This window comes from Zingiber officinale, chromosome 9B, assembly GCF_018446385.1.
Source record: "Zingiber officinale cultivar Zhangliang chromosome 9B, Zo_v1.1, whole genome shotgun sequence".
Classification (NCBI taxonomy): Eukaryota; Viridiplantae; Streptophyta; class Magnoliopsida; order Zingiberales; family Zingiberaceae; genus Zingiber; species Zingiber officinale.
The window spans coordinates 2,691,246-2,709,164 of record NC_056003.1 but is presented as its reverse complement, the minus strand read 5'-3'; the positions used below and the strand labels follow the sequence as shown (position 1 = coordinate 2,709,164).

Below are 17,919 nucleotides of genomic sequence, written 5' to 3'. Positions count from 1 at the left end.
GCACCCAAAGAGTGAAACAGGGCCAGCAAAATGGCTCACACTGATCAAAGTTAGATCTAAAACTTCATCAGAAAAAAATTAAAAGGGCACATTTTTATTATTATTGATGCAGGAGGTAATAAAAGATGACTGCGCTCGTCTCTAGTGTCTTTATCGATTTATCTTAGCGATTTATCTTAGAATCAACACGGAAGAAATAAATTACGTTAGAACTACTAGTCCTTGGAATAATGTGGCAAAAAAAAGGTGAAATCGCTCGCCCCCAGCGTCCCCGCCGCACCCGACCCAAGGTCATCACGAGGGAGGTAAATCACAGCATCCAAAGTGAGCATGTGGTAGGTGGGGTGAGTTGCACAGGGACCGGGGATTTACACTTCGACTACCCTGAGTTTCGTCCCCGCGACCTCATGTGGCAAGCATCCCATCACATACCAACTCGGATGACCTGTGGGGTCACTAGTCCTTGGAATAATGACTGAAACACGAGGGAGACATTTACTTCAATTATATCGAGATTTCAACCTCAGACATCAAGTTGACAGTACTTCATGCGTTAGCCATTAAATTGTCCCGAAAAAACATATGAGAGATAATCAAAAGATATCACGTGATTACAAAAATCAACCGTCCTTCTGAATTATTATCAAAGTCAATAGAGAGCCGTTTCTCGATTCTGCATCCTCCATTGACTTTCCGCATCTCTCCTAGATCAAGGTCATCCTTAGATCTAGGCATGCCCGACTCCAATCAACCTCGACTCCACGATGATCTCGACTCCACATAAGCCCAACTCCAATCCACCCCGACTCTAGGATGATCTCGAGTCCATGCAGCCCCAACTCCAATCAACCTGACTCCATACAACCCCAACTTGAAGCAATCTCTACTTTGAATCAATCCAATCAACTGAAATAGCACACCCGATTGTTGGTAATTAAGGTGATAAATCGTCGCTTGCTAAAGATACGAATAATATAGTCGTTGCTCCCCGAAGAACGTGAAAAATATTGACCATTCAATTTGGGAAAGATGGCCAATATGGTCATTTTTATGTCAAAATATATATATATATATATATATATTAGATTGTTATTCAACTTTCTCTTTTTTCTTCCTACTCCCCAAGAGACTTATTTGAAGGTCGAAGCGACTGATCTAGAGTCTAGACTCCACATAGACCCAACTCCAATCCATCCCGACTCTAGGATGATCTCGAGTCCATGCAGCCTGGACTTCAGTCAACTCTGACTCCATACGGGCCCAACTCAAAGCAATCTCTATTTTGAATCATCCTAATCAACTGAAGCAGCACACCCGATTGTTGGTAATTAAGATGATAAACTATCGCTCGTTGAAGATACAGATAACATAGTCGCTACTCTCCGAAGAACGTGAAAAAAATAGACCGTTTAATTTGGAAAAGCTGTGCAATATCATCATTTTCATTTCAGAAAATATGATAATACTATCAAAGATCCCAGTATATATATATATAAACTTATTTGAACGTCAAATGGCTGCGTTGAAAAATCTCCAACTGTTGTTCTAATCTTTTTCTTTTTTTTTTTTCCTAGTGATCTCTCGGACACCAACAAAAAAACCTTACCAAGGTTAAGTACAATAAAGTTAACATCGACGTCGACTCAACGTGGATTCACCGGCGATGAAGAATTATAATTTTGGAAAAGCATCTTTTATTTATTATTGAAAAAATAATACTGCTGTCATGAATTCTCAGTCAAAGAGGGTACGCATGTTGAGAAAGAGAGAGGCCGCAAGGAAAAGTTGTCTGTTTTTATATCTCATTTTTGTCTCGTCAGTTGCACAAGAGGCGTTCTAGAAATAGATAAGTTGTAGGGGTAAAGTGAAAATCGTCCAGTTATATTAAATTAAATTTAGTACATTAACGGATCAGCAGCCTCTATATACTTCTATTTGTTTATTGTACCACAGAACCTTCTCAGTTTTTTTTTATTCCCCCCGACTTTGTGTTGATATTTTACTAACTCCGCATGCGCCACTCTTCCGCTCTTCCGCTCTTCGACAGTGAGAGAAAGGGACGGAGAGCGATCGCGAATAGCTCAGTTGTCGGATCTGGCATCGTCCTCGCTTTTGATCCTTGGTTTCTTACTCGCGATCGCATTGCTGATTTCCTTCTCAACGTTGGCTTTTCGGTGAGTCAACATCTGAATTCAATTCACTTGCATTGCTGGACATTGATCGGTTTGTGAGTCCGCTTGGCGGTTCCTTTGCAGAGGTTGGTGCGGTGAGGTGATCGCCCTGCGTTTTTTTGCTGCCGAAGAATGGAGAACTGAAGCCAAGGTCGAAGATGTTCAAGGCGGCGCGATGGAGGAGCGAGAAGAACAAGATCAAAGCTGTGTTCAAGCTGCAGTTCCGTGCGACTCAGGTCAGTGTATGCTAATTCGTAATTTGCCCTCGTTTTGATTTTTTTTTTTTTTTTTAAATGTGTGCTTTTGAGGTGCTTGTTCTTTCTTGAGGGCAATGGATTTTTGTGGCGTTACGTTTTGGTAGGTACAACAGACTGGATTGGAGGCGGTAATGGTGAGCGTGATCCCATCAGACGCCGGCAGGCCGACGGCGAGATCGGAGAGGGTACCTGTGATGGAGGGCATCTGCGATTGGGTGAATCCGGTTTACGAGGCGGCGAAGCTCGTCCTGAATCCAAAGACGGGAAAGATGGATGAGAAAGTCTACAGATTTGTGGTTTCCGATGCTGTATGAAAGATTCTCGAATCGCTTTCGATTTTTCTTTTTGTTGTGTACCGCTGTACTGTGTGGAATAAATCGCGATTCGTTTGCGAAATGGTTTGCAGGGATCGAGCAAAGCTGAAATTTTGGGGGAGGCCAGCTTCAACCTAGCAGATTATACAGATGTTTTCAGACCATCCTCTATTGTTCTTCCTCTGAAGGGATCCAACACAGGCGCATCCTTACGTGTGAGCATTCAAACTTTAAGAACTGAATTGATTTCTTGTGTCCTTGCTCGCCATAATGCAGAATAACTCAGATCACAAGACTTCTCTCGTGCTGTCAGTCTCTTCAAAGTCGAAACCCTACTTTTATTGCCTCTATTACCTTCTCAAATTGTTATTACTCAAAAAGGAAAATAGAAAAAAGGGGAAAATACATCATGCATTACCTGTGAAGCAATTGATACAAATGTCCCCCTTTCTTTTGTCTGAACGAGTATGCAATCCCAATTGTGCATTTCCTGATCGTGTCTTTTGCTCAAAATGACAGATAATCATCCAGAGAATGCAGGGTGATGGTGAAGGAAGGTATCCTTTTACGAATACTAGTAGGATAAGAGGAATACGTTTTGTAAGGGTTATTTTGACTAATCATTCGTCTCCCTGACCCTTTCCTCAGGGAAGGCAATGGTATTGAAGAATTAACCACGAAGCGACAAAGAAGAACATTGGAGGCTCAGTTAAGCAAGTGCGATGATGAGGTGAACTGCATTAACATTTTTGTTTTTTTGTTTAAACGTTGTCATTGCAAGCAAATGAGATTTTCTGATCCTTAAGATTGTTGGCTGTGGGGGAATCACCACCAGCTTGATAAGAAAGAAGACTGTCAATAGAAAAATGGCCAAGATGATTCTCATCTCCTCCAAATGTTCAAATGTAGATAGCTGTCTCTTAGGACATGTTTTATGGAATGCCTAATGCCAGCTTCATTTTGTGAAATTGATTTTTTAGTGGAAACTATGTTTATAAGAAAGCAAATCTTAAACGCTATTGGTAACATTTTAGAATTAACTTCTTCTATAAGGCTAAGAACACGTGGTCATTGCACTTGAACACTCTTAAATTATGAATAAACTGAACTCTGGTATTGATCTGCAGGATGGTTTAGAAATAAATAATCAGCCCATGGTCAAGTTCCCATCAAGCAGGGACATCTCTCTCCATAATGCTGATTCCAATGGAAACCTCCAGAAGTCACACAGCTTTGGTGCCATGTCAGCATCAGGTTCTGATACCAGTTCAGGAATATATACACCAAGAGAAAATGACATCAAGCGTAACAATGTCCAAAGGGACTCTGCTAGCTTCTTGTCTCCTCTTACCAACAATGACACTCCTAAAAAGATGGCGTTCAGTTCAGATGACTTTTCAGGTACTTCAGCTCCGGATGCAAGTGCAGATGCATCCACAAGTAGTTCGGGTGATGGTGGTTTGAATGAGATATCACATGATTTAGAGGACAGCTTTGAGAAATTAAAGGGTGATGTAGATAAGTTAACTAGAAAATTGGAAGTGTCAGATCTGGAGTTGCAGACTCTGCGAAAGCAAATCATCAAGGAGAACAAGCGAGGGCAAGACCTTTCAAGGGAAATGAGTGACTTAAAAGAAGAGAGGGATGCACTTAAAAGAGAATGTGACAAACTCAAGCTCTTAGAGAAGAGGAGAAAGTTTGATGGAACTACTGGCATGCAGCATGATGCAGAAAATCATCTTTCTTTACTTGAAGAAATTCAGCAAGAGCTAGATCACGAGAAAAATCAGAATGCCCATCTTCGCTTGCAACTAAAAATGACAGAAGAAGCAAACTCTGACTTGGTGCTTGCTGTAAAAAATCTAGAGGGAATGTTGGAACAGAAGAATAACGATACCCTATGTGCTAAATGTAGTAAAATGGAAATGAAAGACACAGTTGATTTGGAACTTGAAGATGCTAAATTGGGAAATGGACTTTCACAGCTACATAAATCTGATTGTGAGCAACAAGTACTTGCAGCAATTTCTGAAAGTGACAATGAAGAGGAGTATGCATTGGTTGCACTTGTAAATGAACATGATGACATGAAGACTGCTTACTCACTGGAGAGCAAGATAATTGATCTCAATAATGAAGTAGAATTTTACAGGAAAACCCACGAAGAGCTAGAAATGCAAATGGAACAACTTGCTCTGGACTATGAAATTATGAAGCAGGAAAATCATGATGCCACAACAAAGCTGGAGCAAATGCAACTACGTGAACAACTCAGGATGCAGTATGAGTGTTCTGCACATTTATCCATTATCAGTGATCTTGAGATACAGGTTGAGTTATTGGAGAAAGATCTTCAGAAACAAACTGAAGGGATTGAAGCAGATATAGCAACCGTCACAGTAACTAAAGCTGAGCAAGAAAAAAGGGCCATACTAGCAGAAGAGGCATTGAGAAAAACAAAATGGAACAATTCCAAGTGTGTTGAGTGGCTTCAAGAGGAGCTCAAAAGTCTTTCTGTGCATATGTTATCCACATTTCAAGCTAATGAGAAGATAGTCATGCAAACACTTAAAGAAAATGCTGAATTGCAATCACAAAAAGGTGACTTAGAAAGAATTTTGGATAAATCTAATAAAGACATGGTGTTATTACAGGAAAAGTATCGAGTAATACTCAAACAACTAATTAGCCTAATAGATATCAAGTCAAGAGATGTGGAAAGGTTGCTCTTGGAACTAAAGGATAAGACTAAAGAACTAGAGAATCATAAGTTGTCTGAGGAAGCATCACGAAACAACTTCATACGAGAATTGCAGTTACTCAAATCTGAAGTGGCAAATCTCCGTGCAGAGAAATCTTTCCTCTCGGAACAGACTGAAGAAAAAGAAAAATTGTTAGTTGAGGCAGAGCTACTGAGGATGAAAAACATAGAAAGTGAGATAACTTCGCAAGATAGAAATTTAGAGATTGATTTACCTAGGAAAGAGATAGAAGCTCTCAAGGAGAAAGTAAGTAAATCACTGGTGGGGATTAATGGCCTCATCTGTACCAAAGGTGAAGGAGATGCTATTCTTGATAATACGAAATCTGATGCCTCGGTGTTAAAGTGGAATTTATTGAAGCTTGTCTCATTTGAAAATGAAATGGGAAAGCAGAATCTGAGGAAATCAGATTCACAGTCAAAGGGCAGAGTTTTGGAGGAAAAGCAGATGACCACCGGCATGGAGGAAGAAAGTGACTGCAACATGGCAACTAGTACAAATGTAAGGACTAACATGAATGTTTGATTCAGTTTAGCATATCATCATTCCACATAAGATGGAATTTAGCATTTCATAGTTCACATACCCAATTGCCTAATTCATTGTAGCACATAGAGACGCAGATCTAGGGCATGAACACTGCATAACATGAATGCAGAACCTAAGCAGGACACTTCTGTGAATGTGTGCATGACACAGCTACACAGACAAAATGATATTGCATAAGCTTGTTCACAAATAGTGTTCATCATTTCATTAATTCTTAACTATTGATATGTTTCAATGTTTCAATAGGGAGCAGAGCTAATTGATTCATTGATGGAGGACTCAGAGAAGAATCCAAGCAAGACAATTGAATTAATGCAAAGAAGTATACAGGTACTTGATGAGAAAAGTGTGGTTTAGTAGGATTGCAACGTTAAGCAGTTTTTGTGTTCTCACAGATTAATTTCCATGTTGAGTAATATAAAACCTGTAATTTTTTTTTTAGTTTCATCACATGCACACACCATCAATGGTTATTCTATGCAATATTCTTTGCTTTTTGATTATGCAATCAGCACATGATCAGTTCAAAGTTAGTGTAGTTAGTTTCAGTGTCAAATTATCAAAAGGTGAAGATCTTGGAGATGATTTTGCTCTTCTTAGTACACTTGTGTTTGTTCTTTTATTATCTCATTCATCTAGTTTAAGCATCACCTTTTCAGGATGACAAGAATTTTCATCAAATGTCAAGATTCATTACAAACAATATTCAGTGCCATATAGAATATCTGCAACAGCCAAAGGAAGATGAAGGATGCATACACAACTTGAATGTCACAGATAAAAAATCACAGAAAAGGTGAGTAATACCATTTTTTTTATTGCTACTCAGCCTTAAGCTTAGAACTCATTCCACAAGTTGCTATTTTAAGAAATATAACAAATATACTAAAAACATTTCAGATCGTGGTTACTTATGTTGTTGCTATTTCCAGGTGTGTTGAATCTGACTTAGATGAAGCCAAACTAGTTTCTGCTTCTTCTTCTACCTCTGATCAGAAGGTGACAGAGAACGAATTAAATGAAATGGCACAACTGAAGGAACAAAATGAATTGATGGTTTCTGAACTGAAAGAAATGCAGGAAAGGTATTCTGACATAAGCTTGAAGTTTGCAGAAGTAGAAGGTGAAAGGCAACAACTCCTCATGACAATAAGAAGTCTTAAAAATGCTACAAAAAATTAGTCTCTTTATCCTTTGTCTTGTTTTTTTGGTAATTGAAAGGAGTTTTCTGTATAGGCAAGCAATTGGGATGCGGCCACTCCTTAGCAAATCCATGGCTTGCATGGCTACTATAGTTTCTTTTAGCAAATATAATGTGTAAATTGATAGCATATAATTTGTTCATTAGAGTGCAATATATTTTGCTGAAACACAGTGATTCCGGTTGTGCTAACTTTGAGAAGTAATACAGAAATCTATTGGTATTTGAACTTTTAGTTTGTTCCTGGAAAGCAAAAAAAATCCTTTTTTTCAAGGCATAACTTGTTAGCTTGCCGCATTTTCTTGTGAGTTAGAAGATATGATCATTTGGTGAGACAGCATTCTAATCTATGTAAATATTAACTACCAAATCAACAAAATATTCAATTGTTAATAAGATGAAACTTCACTTTCATCTCATTTAATTACTGGTTACCGCTTAAACTGTATGATGCAAGATGGAGCAGTAGCTTCAGAAACCAAAACACTTGTATGGAGATTTCTTTATATTTAAACATATTGTAAGAAAATAAAATAAATAAAATTTATTCTCTCTTTTTGGCCTTCTACTCTCTTTACATTTTTGCCATCCTTAACAGTCCAAGAGCAGTTGAAGTTAGCTGAAGCAGTACATGAACTTTAACGAAAGAAAGAAAGAAAGAAGGGTAGTGATGTAGGGCAATGAGGTCACTCGGCCTTGGCTTATTGTGTGAGTTTTGTTTTCTAAAGCAAACTCTTTTTCTCTCTTGAGAAACGAAAGCATGATGCACGCTTTGATCAGGTGAAAGCGACAAGATATCTGCCGCACTCACACAACACTACGGAAATAATAAACTGCAGATTTTGTCGCCTGTCGCAGTACTTGTCAACAAGCCTGGATATGAAGGTGCCCAGTTGTGATGGCAAAAGGTGAATACGTTCGTCCTAGCGCTCCCATTAATCTGTCTCAGGGTCAACACGGAGGTAAATCACGGCCCAGTCATGAATTCACCCATGTTGGCTACGTTTAAATCACAGGCACAAAAATGAATCACTCTTTTCAGATAAATTTTGAAGTAATAGACAGACACACAACATCCTTTCCTTTAAATATTTCCCCCCTCTTTTGCCTTTTTTTCTTCTTCTTTCCTGACCTCTCAATCAAAAAGTAGGCATAATACTAGTTCAACCACAAATTTAAATACCAAGTGTTTCTAAAATAATTTTGTGATCGATGACAGGTGTGTTTGTAGCAGTTAAACTCAAGGTTGGCATCTTTCAGGGATGCTCATATGATTTAGGTCCCATGTTAGCCATTGATAGGGTGGCAATAATAATTTTGGCCTTGAATAGAGGTGTTGAAGGAGGCATCATCTCAACCTTCACCTAGTTTGAGGAATCAATCACCTCTAAGAAATCCCACTTACAGTAGGATGGTGTTATGTAGGATCTTTTCCTTCATTTTTTCAATACTCACTCTACTTGGCACAAGTACTTTGTGGGGCTCTCATCATTATCTAAAGCAACCATTCTTGCTAGTGTGCCCTCGAGACTTTTGGTTGGCTCACAATGATGGACTAGATTTCAGTTTTGAGATAAATGACAGTGTTGGATTTTTCACATCCATGTGGAGGATTTATCCCAAGATTTCACAGATACTGACTCCTGAGGAGTTATCTTAAATAATTCAGTAACTTTATGAAGGTTCCATGCTGCCTTCTGTTTTTGACTTTGACAACATCTTTTGCTAGATTCATGGCAGCTAGGCTGCATATCTACCTCACTGGCTGATTGGGAGTTGGGACTGGATTGAATCATTGAACAATTGGTTATTTTATAAATTCATTGCAGCAAACTTGGTCTGCCATATTTTAGCATTCTTTGATGGCTCCAAGAACACGGCTTTCTACTTGTTCCATAAAAGAGTCAGTTTTGACATGATTTTCAGTTACAGCCTTGATGACCGTGAAGATAAACTAGTGTTTTTCAGTGAATATAGGCATCATTTTTGAATAGAGAACCACCCAAATTCAAAGTTCTCCCACGAGCTCCATATGAAAACATTCCTCCGTTATTAAACTGTCTTCTCTCCTGTTCCATTCATCTCCTTCTTCTCATTCAATTACCAGTGCGCTCCCTCGAGTCTCCTTTCTCTGTTCTCCTGGTCGCCTCCAATTTGCAGCAGCAAAAAAAAAAAAAAAAAACCACCTTTTGCACCTCACTGTCCTTTCCCGGCAAGATTCTTTTTTTCTTAATTGTTCGAGCACAGATCACTAGATCACTAGCACTATGCTGAGGATCTCCGGGTTTCCGTCGCTGCTGCTCGCTTTCGCGTGGGGATTCGCCGTCTTCCTGCCTTCTCCGTCGACTTCCGATGAGGGTACGCACGCTTCTTGCTTCCTTTGAAGATTCAGAAATGGATTTTTTTTTTCTTCTTTTTGAAGTGGGCAGTGAAAATTTTCGCAGTCGCCGCGTTGGGCGCTTTCAAGAATGCGATATCCGATGACCCTTTTTCGAGGTTATCGGACTGGAATCCCAACGATGAAAACCCTTGCAAATGGACTGGCGTGAGATGCTCTTCTTATCCTCAGAGTTACGTGATTTTCATGTAAGAAATTCCAGGCCTGTATTCTGATTCTAATGCTTCATGTTAATTCCAATGAAAACCACAACTTATTTATTGTATTTTCCTGAATGAAAGTCTCTTGATTACTCTTGCTCACTGCAATCGACACTATCTGTTGTAAATGTCAGATTTTTATTTTAAAATTTTGTTTTTTGGACTTTTCCAGTGTCCTCTCCAATTCATCTCTGAAGGGATTCCTGACACCACAGCTTGCCATGTTGCATTGGTTGCAAGAATTGTATGTTACTTCAAACTCAAATGTTGAAAACTCTTTATGCATAGTTGAATGAGGTGCAAACTTCCTTCCCTCTTCCAGAGTTTTGGATAACAACTTACTTATTGGGTCCATACCTTATCAACTAAGCATGTTGGAGAACCTTCTTGTGTTGGATTTGAGTGTAAATCAGCTCTCAGGTCCCATTCCTCCAGAGCTTGGAAACTTAACCAGTATTACAAAAATGTATGAATTAGTACTCCAATGACAGTTTTGCTCACCATTCAATGACAATTTCCTTGTTTCTCTAATTCAGTTTTGTTTTATCATTTAGAGACCTTCATTCTAATAGATTTACTGGTGCTATACCCCTGGAGCTTGGACAATTGGCAAACCTAGTGGACTTGAGGCTAGATTGGAATAGACTCGACGGTGTAATCCCTGGAAGTAACGATTCAAATATGTAAGTTAACACATTATGGGACATCAGAAAGGTTTCATATTCAGACTTGCAGTTTGATATTGGGCATTCGGTAGTTTGCTGTTTATCAGACTATCACTTAACGTAAACTATTCTACAATATTTACTATTGTTCATAACCCCTCGTCTCGGTAAGAGTCTAAATTGATCACCACTTCATACAATTTCTTCTTTGCCTTGGTGCAATGCATCAATTATTGTCAAGTAACTTTAGTTCAAAGGAGCCATTCGCTATGACATACTGCATAAGTATAGCAATATTATCTTTTAATAATCAAATTTCTTTCGGGGGTTTAATTTGGTATAGATGTAAGATTTCAAATGTAAATGTCCTCTTATGTTCCTTTATCTGGAATTGATAGCTATGTTTCCTTGTTTAGGCTAGCTTCTCAGAGTAATACATCAGGCTTATGCCAATTAACTCACTTAAGAGTTGCAAATTTCTCCTACAACTATTTCGTCGGCCAGATCCCCTCATGCATGAACTATCTTCCAAGGTTTCATTTCATTTCATGGAAACTTATTACTTCGCCTTCCATACCTTTGAGGTTGATTCGGTATGTTGTTTATTTTCTCCACAGGTCAAGTTTTCAAGGGAACTGTTTCAGTAGTGACAGTTCCATGTTTCAAAGCTGTGATGGTGAATGTAAGAATCAAGTGAAATGTATGTAGCAGGCTTGTGAATATACATAGTTTATACAAATTGTCATGCCAAAATCTGCTTTGAATCTCATGCAGTAAAGTGCATAATCTAAAGGAAACTGGGAAATAAATCTCACTAAGGAACTCATTAATGTTTGTGCTATAAAAGGCTTATGCAGCATGTGTAAATGTCTCAAATGCTCTTTGCATGATAAATTGTTGTTTCTACACTAGGTATCTTGAGGAATAGCAGTGACTCAAATGAGGCATCCACAAGCAATTACTCTGAAGGGCGTAGACACAAGAAATTTTCACAACCTATTTGGCTTCTGATTCTTGAAATTTCTACTGGAGCTCTTGTACTTGTGTTCCTAATCACATGCATTTTCACTGCTTGTAATAGATGCAAAAGAAAACGTTCTATTTTCTCGCGGAGAAAAATTCCAAGACTGAAGGATAGGCCTGCAGTATCTATTGGTAACCATCTTTTATCTTTTGTTGTTTGTTTAATTCAATGTTAAGATCTATGTGATCTGCATTAAAATAAAAACTTATGTTGAGAATGATATGGTTCATGCAGACATAAATCTCCTGAAACATGTACTGAAAATGAACTACCAGGATCTTGAAGCAGCTTGTGAGGATTTTAGTAACATAACTGGGTCTTATCTGCACAGTGTAGTTTACAAAGGCACTTTGAGGAATGGGCTTGAAATTGCTGTCATTTCACTTTCTATTACAGAAGACCGATGGACAAGTTCTCATGAACATGCCTTTGTAAATGAGGTACATTAATTCCAATAAGTGTAACTCCAACAATGCAAATGTTCTTATTTCAAAGTCATCCTTTACTCTTCAGGTAGCAGATCTATCAAGGATAAATCATGAAAATGCAGCGAAATTGCTTGGTTACTGCCAAGAAAACACTCCATTTGCTAGAATGGTTGTCTTCGAATATGCATCAAATGGGACACTTTATGAGCACATCAATTGTAAGTTGAGATCATGGATTATTCTATTTCATAGACCAATTACAAAAGGATGCTTAAATTATATTCTCATATGTGTCTATAGGTAGTGATGGGGGTCAGCTATCTTGGCTCAGACGGATGAAAATTGCTATTGGAATAAGTAGTGGACTAAGATATCTACATACAGAACTTCAGCCCCCGTTAACAATATCAGAATTGTCTTCTGATTCAGTGTACCTCACAGAAGATTTTTCTCCCAAGGTATTTATGATTTTCTTTTCAAGCAATAGGTATCTATCTTATTATTTGATATTTCATGAGTTCCATGGAGATAGGTTCTTGCTTGTTCATAGCTTAGCCTGACAAAAGCCATGTTTGTAATGATGAAATTTAGACATGATACGAGCCAGAGTCGAACTGAATATTTTCATTTTGTCATTGTTTAACAGTGGGACATTACTGAAATTTGTTATTACTGTAATAGAGGTTGATAAGATAAATACACCTTTCCAGTGCCATTTTGCGTATAGTTGGTTCCACAGGTAGCAGTTTCAGTATCAATATCAGTATAGAAAAATTCAAAAAACTTAAGTATCAAAGTATCAGGCATATTCAGTTAGTGGGATTGGAATTGATTTGAACAGTAGCTGCAACACATCAGCTGGCCTGTGCACAAATGAATCAGGTCTTGACCCAAAATATCCATCTTGAACAAATTACTATTTTTTAAAAAAAAAAAAATAATAAAGCAACGGTCCATTCAGTTTGGCGTCAAAGACATGAGGTAATTTGATGTGTTTGCACACGGTTGTTTATTTTTTGTTCTGATTTGCACATATCTTAGTATTTTCTATCTGATTGAGTGCTAATTTAATTTCCACATAAAAACAGTTGGTTGATTTTGAGAGATGGAATAATACACTCTCAAAATCAAGGATGCATTCTGGACATATCATGCATGGAGGTTCAATCGACAACATTGAGGATGTTCGTAGAAGTCAATTTAGGAATGTGCAGAAAAATATATATGCCTTTGGAGTAATTTTACTGGAACTAATAAGTGGGAAACCACCGTACAGCAAAGAAAGAGGAGGCTTGTTGGATTGGGTAAGAAATCAGTTGGTTTCTAACATGAGTACTTGAAGTAGAACTTATTCAATTGTTATCATGAAATTGCGTCTTATGTCTTTGTATTGTGAAGTGCTTTTCAAACAAGACTAGAAGTTGACAGACAAAAGAACATTCAGTAACAAAGTGATTAGATTTGAAGCAACTAATAAACACTACATAACTTTAGTTCATCTTTATCTATCTTCTTGTTGTAATTAATTTCCTATAATAATAAGTTGACTTCTACATTTTGTGTAGGCTAAAGAATACTTGGATCATCCGGAAGAAAGAGAGAAACTAATAGACCCTGAGCTGAAATACTTCAAACCAGAAGATCTTTCCATAATATGTAATGTTGTGAGCCTTTGCCTTGAATCTGAACCATCAAAGAGGCCGTCGATGCAGATTCTAAGTGCCATGTTGGAAGATGGTATAGATATCACAGCTGCTGCTGTTCTCAAGGAATCATCTTTAGCATGGGCAGAGCTACTGATAGCATCATAGCATTGGAGCAACACAAACTGTAAATTTCAGATTTAGATCAGAAAGAAGCTTTGTTTCACACATTTTGTTTTGGTTCTTTTTGCTTTTTAATTTGTTTGTTAGAGTGATTGAATTTTCATCACAATAGTTGGCACTTCATCGGTAAAGATGTTTGAAGGAACTTTGGTTTAAGGTTTAAAATCTCATTCCGAGATGGAGTTTCAATCAGCTAGAGTGAGATGGTTTCAGCACTGTGTCGGCGTGTCCATATATGGTGATAGTGGCAAATTAGAGGTGGAAGAAGTATGAAGATGAAAAACATACCTAAAGAAACTATTGTGCAGCTTCTTCTTAGTTGATGGAAGTTAGTTGAGGCTTCAACACTTCTAGAGTTGTTCATGCGTTGAACACTTGTGGAACTCTTGCAGTCCTTGTGGAGTTGTTCATGAGTTAAAAATATTGATATGGAGCTGTATCACAAGTTTTAGCGGTTCTTAGAAAGTTGCTAGTAAGTCATCATGGTTCTTGTGAAATTAGATTGAATCTTGGTGGATCTTCAAGAAAACCATTCACTCACAAAAGATATTCCAATTTATGTGAGGCAACTCAAGTCATCTCAAAGGAATTGTTCTGAGTACTCTTCTTTATAGCTGTTATAGAACACTTGCACATTGTGAATGAATGCGCTCTTCCTCTTGAACCGTTTCCTATGCTAATCATAATTGGCATATGAAATGAGATGTTTTACCTATGCTGACTGTATTTTAAACTATGCTTTCACTTCTTATAAGTTAATGTATTTTGTGGCCTCATCCACACTGCTGTCATGAGCTTCTTATGTCATGTAAAATGTATTAGATTTTTTGTATTCCTTGTGTTCTTTAGTGTTCTTTCACCAGCTTATCACTGAAAATCAAAAACCCAATTAGTGTTCTTTAATTTTTCACCATTTTTTTCTTTACCATACTGACACTCTACCATCAAAACCCAATTAGTCTTAAGAGATCCCGAACGTTTACCATCTATATTTGTACTGTGCTGAGTTGTCAAAATATCTCTTGGTACCACATTAGTTTTTTAACTAATGTGTATGGAATTATAACAAATGCTAAATTTAAATACATTTTATAAATGTTGTGATAATTGTTCAGAAAAAAATAAATATTAACCAATAACCCAACTTATAGTATATGCGACTTATATTTTTTATATAACTATCAGTTATATTAAACAAATTCCTTTTGGGTCTCCACGTCTTCAACTCTCAATCACTAGTATGAATCAGTAGTATATGGATCATGTTGTGCCTATGTCTCTCCATCACCAACAAAGTATGATTTTCTATCTTGGTAAATTTAACCTAACTTGATTCGATAGATCAGGAAAGTAACCACTGAACTAAATGTTGAACTGCAAGAGTCTAAGCACATTGCTAAGCTCATCAAATATGTTCTAGTAAGTTGAATATAACAACAATAGTATCATCAGTCATTTAGGAAAAGATTCCCAAAGTAGACTGAGATCAACATTTCCACCAGAAAGAATAATACCAATTTTGTTGCTGTTTTTTGAAGCAGAACTTTTGCAAAACTGGTCGAGAGAACAGCAGCGAGCCCGATCGCACCGCTAGGTTCCACTGCAATTTTGAGAATCTCATAGCACATTCTCATAGCTTTGATGATCTCTGCGTCGTCCACAACAATGATCTCATCCACCAGGTCTCGCACCACTGGCCTGAAGAAGAAAGTGATCATTGCTCATACTAGCATCCAAAGATTGTCAAAAAGAAACTAGAGCTTAATGATATTCAATACGACAAGACTAGAACCAAAACCTATTCACTTTTCAGGGTTATAATGGTCCTAAACACAATATAAAGACCTATTTGGAGAAGCTTTTGCGGATATACCATCATGTATTTGCACGGGAGAGGTCAAGGAAATTGTCTCATGCATTTTGCAAAATGAATAATATGAACTATCTCATCTGAAGAAAGTTTGTTGGGAAAGATGATTCACGCTTGAAGATGCATTCTGTTTGGCTCCAACAATGGCATAATACATAGTTTTCAGCAATGGGAGGTACCACAGCAGTTTGAGCAACTGGAAAAAAAGCACATTAAGATACCAAGAGGGAGAACATGCAAAATCCCCAAGCGTTTTGTGCATACAAGTGAGTTCAAGCAAGATGCAGATCTTATCTCAAATTCTCAGGTAAAGCAAGGACCCTTCTCTAATGGAGGACAAAACCCACTTATATAAGACTAATGTAGAACCCGGAGCAAAGATTAGAATTTAGATCCTCAAAGCAATGAGAAAAACAAAAATCTTTCATTTTGCAACATAGTATGCTTTTGGGTGTATTTTCCCGTTTGATTCATGGTTGTATTTTTTTAATGTGAAGATAACAAGATCAGCAAATAATAAGAGCATGGAATTTAATTTTAGTCAGGAACCTTATCAAAGTTAATAAAAAATTTGAACTATTATAACAAAACATTTGATAGTCAGACAAATAAGTTGAGCACATGATGCGCTCTCTGTACTTAAAATTCAAACATTTTGTGTGCATACCATGTCAGATCTCCTAGAAAAGCGCGAAGACCATCAGCAATGGTTTTTGTCTCAGGTAATATTACAATCTGTCCTGCTGCTTTAGATTGAGCTGCATCATCAGCACCCCTTGGTTCAGCAGCCAATATCTGAATTGAAGGATTGATGGCTTTTGCAGCTAAAGTCACTCCAGAGATTAAACCTCCGCCTTTTCCATTTGAGATTCAAGATGTCAAGCACAAACAGAAGGAACAGTGATACTAAAACTAATTCAAGATATAAGGGCAAACCACTAATTGGCACTACAATTGTGTCTATTTCAGGAACTTGCTCTAGAAGCTCCAATGAGATGGTACCTTGGCCACTGCCCCACAAAATGTAAAGCTGTTTAATACTATTTAAACATTGACAAAGTACAAAATGTGACACCAAAGTTATAATGGAGATTAGATCAAGTGGTCAATGCCAAATACAAAACCTGATGGTGAATCTATTGTTGAAAGGATGAACCAAAATTGCACCAGTTTCTTGCTGAACTTTCTCAGTAATACTCTCTCTTGATTGGATCGTTGATTCACTCCAGAAGATTTGACCACCATACCGCCTGACATTCTCAACCTTGCATTTTGGAGCATTTTTCGGTATGACAACATATGCTGGGATTCCACGGAGCTTTGCAGCCAAAGCCACTGCTGCAGCATGGTTACCACTGCAACAAAAAACTATATTACCAACCTAAGAAAAAACAAGAATAACAAGAAAAAAGGCATACTAAAAATAAATCACATTATTGTTTGAAATTATATGGAGATAACCTGTTGTGTGTCAAAACGCCTTTGGCAGCTTGATCATCAGAAAGGGAGAATATAGCATTTGAAGCTCCCCTAATCTTAAAGGCTCCTCTGAAGTAAAATTGATAAAGTTGCTAACTATTAAATATTCCGATTCTTCATAAATTGTTCGAGATAATTGCCTTATTCAAGATAGGATCTCTACCCTTTTTGAAAGCATTCACACTTGAAATACAGCCGTTTGGAAGCTATAGAATCTAAAGACTTCGAGGTAAGCACTGGAGTTTCATGAATATATGGAGCAATACGGACTCTTGCCTCCCTTATGGAAGCAATATCAGCAGCATAGTTATCGTTTTTCACTTGTTTCCCATTGTCCATTAGACCTATCCACAGCAACAAATGCTTCAGTATGTTTTGCACGTATCTATATAGTTAATGGTAAAAATTGCACTTTTTCCAACTATAGCGATGAATTTAAATAAGTGGTGAGAAATCCTAATCCACACACAAAAAAACTAGTCAACGATGACAGAAATCTACCGTAGAAAAGCATGTAACCAAAAAAAAATCTCATTCAGGCATTTCCACAAGTAACCTGCCTACCAAATTGATCCGGAGCTGATATAACGAAAACCGAGAGACGAAATGGAGAACATAGAAAAGAGAGACGAGCAGTCGACCTCTAAGAGATAAACAGCGATCGTGGTTCTCCGGCGTGAAGTCCAGCGTCGGAGGAGGTTTCGCGTGTGTGGTTGTGCGATTTGGGAGAAGACGCCTAGAAGAGATACGGTGCATTATTTAGTTATAATTAAAT

At 37.7% G+C, this 17,919-nt stretch overlaps 2 protein-coding genes and 1 pseudogene across 2 annotated transcripts; 2 read left to right on the top strand and 1 right to left on the bottom strand.

The window, feature by feature from the left end:
• Positions 1 to 1,964: 1,964 nt before the first annotated feature.
• LOC122022724 (myosin-10-like) lies at positions 1,965 to 7,531 on the top strand. The gene is made up of 10 exons (XM_042580795.1): positions 1,965 to 2,174; positions 2,256 to 2,407; positions 2,533 to 2,736; positions 2,835 to 2,957; positions 3,262 to 3,299; positions 3,391 to 3,472; positions 3,870 to 6,005; positions 6,300 to 6,383; positions 6,713 to 6,849; positions 6,986 to 7,531. The coding sequence occupies exons 2-10, from the start codon at positions 2,330 to 2,332 to the stop codon at positions 7,233 to 7,235; spliced, it is 3,132 nt and encodes a 1,043-aa protein (XP_042436729.1). The 5' UTR covers positions 1,965 to 2,174; positions 2,256 to 2,329; the 3' UTR covers positions 7,236 to 7,531.
• Positions 7,532 to 9,096: 1,565 nt separating this feature from the next.
• On the top strand, positions 9,097 to 14,078 carry LOC122023911 (probable LRR receptor-like serine/threonine-protein kinase At1g63430). The gene is made up of 13 exons (XM_042582337.1): positions 9,097 to 9,612; positions 9,699 to 9,840; positions 10,025 to 10,096; positions 10,175 to 10,318; positions 10,407 to 10,535; positions 10,934 to 11,050; positions 11,135 to 11,217; positions 11,430 to 11,672; positions 11,776 to 11,981; positions 12,055 to 12,187; positions 12,270 to 12,427; positions 13,058 to 13,273; positions 13,535 to 14,078. The coding sequence occupies exons 1-13, from the start codon at positions 9,522 to 9,524 to the stop codon at positions 13,778 to 13,780; spliced, it is 1,980 nt and encodes a 659-aa protein (XP_042438271.1). The 5' UTR covers positions 9,097 to 9,521; the 3' UTR covers positions 13,781 to 14,078.
• Positions 14,079 to 15,135: 1,057 nt separating this feature from the next.
• LOC122023912 lies at positions 15,136 to 17,919 on the bottom strand (annotated as a pseudogene).

Excerpts from the sequence above, each read along its gene's own strand:
- LOC122022724 (XM_042580795.1), top strand. The coding sequence starts at position 2,330 with ATGTTCAAGGCGGCGCGATGGAGGAGCGAGAAGAACAAGATCAAAGCT. Across the intron at positions 2,408-2,532 it reads TGCAGTTCCGTGCGACTCAG|GTACAACAGACTGGATTGGA; the intron begins GTCAGTGTATGC and ends ACGTTTTGGTAG. Across the intron at positions 3,300-3,390 it reads CAGGGTGATGGTGAAGGAAG|GGAAGGCAATGGTATTGAAG; the intron begins GTATCCTTTTAC and ends CCCTTTCCTCAG.
- LOC122023911 (XM_042582337.1), top strand. The coding sequence starts at position 9,522 with ATGCTGAGGATCTCCGGGTTTCCGTCGCTGCTGCTCGCTTTCGCGTGG. Across the intron at positions 9,613-9,698 it reads TCCGTCGACTTCCGATGAGG|TCGCCGCGTTGGGCGCTTTC; the intron begins GTACGCACGCTT and ends AAATTTTCGCAG. Across the intron at positions 11,051-11,134 it reads TGCATGAACTATCTTCCAAG|GTCAAGTTTTCAAGGGAACT; the intron begins GTTTCATTTCAT and ends TTTTCTCCACAG.